The sequence below is a fragment of the Alligator sinensis genome, unplaced genomic scaffold (assembly GCF_000455745.1).
Source record: "Alligator sinensis unplaced genomic scaffold, ASM45574v1 scaffold678_1, whole genome shotgun sequence".
NCBI classification, from domain to species: Eukaryota; Metazoa; Chordata; order Crocodylia; family Alligatoridae; genus Alligator; species Alligator sinensis.
Window position 1 is genome coordinate 529,684 of NW_005842006.1, and position 3,189 is coordinate 532,872.

At 49.0% G+C, this 3,189-nt stretch overlaps 1 protein-coding gene across 1 annotated transcript in view; it reads right to left on the minus strand.

The window, feature by feature from the left end:
- Nucleotides 1–3,189, minus strand: part of CYS1 (cystin 1) — a 34,205-nt gene that overhangs the window by 15,278 nt on the left and 15,738 nt on the right. The window contains exon 2 of the mRNA XM_025201831.1: nt 3,144–3,185. Within this exon, the coding sequence (XP_025057616.1) occupies nt 3,144–3,185 (42 nt within the window). The remainder of the gene's footprint in view (nt 1–3,143; nt 3,186–3,189) is intronic.

Here is a 3,189-nt window from a genome sequence, read left to right on the forward strand (position 1 = left end):
TGCAGAAGGATTACATGGGGAGCCAGGCTCAGCTGGGGACAGTGGCCGTTGCGGGCAGGTGCAGGCAGTGGGAGCCCACCTGCTACCACTGCTATCCCTAGCTGAACCCAGTCCTCCATGCAACCACTCCCCACAGCCCTAGCTGGAACAGGGCAGGAGCAGCTGGGACTGTGGTGGGCAGGCAGGTCTCCCCTTCCTGTAAGTAGAGAGGCTGAGAATAAGAATGGGAAGGGAAGTGCTGCTGAGCATTAAGGGGAAGGGACTGGGTGCCAGAAGAGGAAGGGGGAGAGGGGGATTTTTACCTGATTCAGAGACTTTTTTAAAAAGTCCCCAGATGCATGGTCAGCCTGCCCCAGTTGAGAGGGAAGGATGGGAGTGGGAGTGCAGCCACCTCTGCAGTGCCATTCACTGCTCCCACATCCCTTTTTAAAATCCTGGATTGCCCTATGCACCTACTCAACCCAAGTTTGGCCCTGCCTTGCCTCCAAGATGAAGGGACGGCATTTGCTTGTCTGACTTCAGCTTACTTTTCTGCTGCAATGTCTTTTTCATCCCCATTCTCTCACTTCCATGACTATCTTGCTCTTTTTAAACCCTACCTGTGCAAATACCATATGCTCTATATCAGTGGTCTCCAACCTTTTATGGTGAAGATCACTTTTTGGCACCCCAGGATCAATGATTTGGATGTGAGAGTGAAGAACTCACTGGCCAAGTTCATGGATGACACCAAGTTACGGGGGAGCGTGGCCCTGTTCTCCTGCTCCCACCCCCACAAGCTGCCTGGGATCTGACCCCACTCACCCAGACCAGCCCAGGTGGCAGGGGGCATGGCTCAGCTTAGCCATGTGCATCCTGCTGCTACTGATCGTGGAGCCCCTGACAAACTAAGATAGACTGTCAGAGGCCCCACAATCGGGATCGACTGGTTGGTGACCACTGCTCTTTATGATTATGAACCTTTTTCTGTCTTTATTACCTAATCCCTTTTCTTCCCTTAGTTTGCCATAAGTAGGGGAAGTCACAGGAGTTACCATTTTTTGATGGAAAGAACTCATTAATGGAGGAGTAGCCAACAAGATCATAAGAAGCTGCCTTCAAAACCTCTGAAGAATTGGAATAAAATGTATTCTCAGCTAAGCAAACATAATCATCTTTTCCAGACTTCTTATATGGCCAGCAAAAGAGTGGAGCAGGAGTGCACTTTGTATGATGAGCTGAACTCCTACACAGCCTAAGTAACTGCTTTTTTTCTTTTGCTTTTAAATAGTTTCACTTGGTCTTTTCTCTCAGGCTGTCTGATTTCTGGGACCCTGCAGATCTAGATGTGTACGTCCATGATGTTCTTTGACTGGAGTCCTGTTACTTCAAATTTAGGATGGCTGCAACACTATCAATCAAAGGATAGCCTCAAAGAATAGAAAAGCCTAAAAATCTAACCAGAGATTTTCTTCCACTACTTTGCAAACTGCTGGTGGTGATATTTTATCTTCCTTCAAACAGTTTGTCTCGAAAGGAATAGGTGCTTTCTTCAATTGTATTAGCACAACTGAGTTGGATGAATATGGCTGGAAAGCCTTTGGAACAGCCCTGTCTGTGCTGGCCACCAGCACTGTACCTAGACTCCTAGTGGCCCGGGCTGAACTTTTAGTATCGGGCCCCCCTTTGGCAGACATAATGATAATAATACATTTAAAATTACCATTTTTGGTCCCCCTTTTTGTCTGGGCCCCAGGCAGCCACCCAGTTCACCCCTGCCTGTGTCTGGCCCTGCTAGCTACCATCTCTGGAGTTGTGGTAGCTTGTTGTACTGTTCATGGGCTGCATGCCACCTATTTGTAGTCTCTTGGTGAGCAGCAGCTGGACAAAGAGATTTCTAAATGCCTCAAGTTAGTGGATGGCACCACATATCTGGTATGTGCTAGCCTCAGCTAAGCACAACCAAGTGATCTCAGCTGAGTGATCTCATCTATTTCAGCATTGCTTGCGCTGTTGTGGTTTGCCAGTTATTAGCATTTCACTAAAACCTACTCTTACAGTTTAACTTTCCCTTACTTATTTTTGTAGAAAGAAAACCTTTTACTACCTACCAGCCATAGCTTGCTATAATTTGTGAATCTGTTGGGTTGTTAATAAGAACAGACCACATTTTAAAGTACAGCCATTTAAAAATACTGATCCTATCCAGACTCGGCCATGTTCAGCTGGGTTGGTTTTGAAAATACTAACATTAATATTCCAGCACAATGATGGAACAAAAGTGTACAGTTGTTTCATCCAACTCTTACTCAAGTGAGTAAAGCTAAAGCAGTGAAGTTGGTGGGGTGGCTCACGTAGAGAAACTGCTCACCAACCTCTGAATCTTATAATAGGGGTGTTTTTGAGTTAGTCAAGCCAAGAAAGCATATGAAACCACAAGAGCTCTGTTTTTTTCCACATCTAGAACTTGCTCTGCCAAAACAAGGTTTTTGTTTGAAGGCTGTCTTTTAATAGGACTTATATATAAAGTTTCCATGGTGATCCTGGCCAAGTTTCTTAATAGAAAATGTACTTTATATCAACCTTGTCATGCTCCCTTGGAAATAGAGTAGTTTGACAATGGAAATGATCTTTTAAAGAGACACCGTCTCTCATGGCATGAAGCCCCACTGTATCTGCTGTGGAGGCCATAGGGGAAGCCTGCCAAGGTCTAGCCATTTTCTACCTTGAAGTCCTTCCCTTTAGCCCTATCATCTTTGTGGTGGATCTTGAAGCCCTATTAAACCAGCAGCCAAAACACCGCTGTGCTCAGAGCCGGCATCAAGGGTGCTGACATTTGTGGCATCAAAAGGGGCTGGAGAAGTTGAGTTGCCTTGACAGGCTCCGCCTCACCCGGCCCCCGCGGGCTGCCAAAGCCCCGAAGGAGTTTTCAGAGGGAAAGCTCATCCGAGCCCTGGGCGGGTCCAGGCTGCTTTCGCGGCAAGGGGCCCAGGGCTGCCTCCTGCCTCCCGGGAGCCGGAGCCCTCGGATCACCTGCCCGGCGGGGCGGCCGCGAGGAGGCTGCGGGCGGGGGCTTTACCAGGGGCAGAAGAAGGCGCTTCAGCTCCACAGCCGCCCGTGGGTGACAGGGCCGGGCGGAGCCGGGCTGGCGCGAGGGCACCTACCGGCTGGGCCGCGGGCGGGGCGGGCGCGGCCGCCTCCTCGCACTCC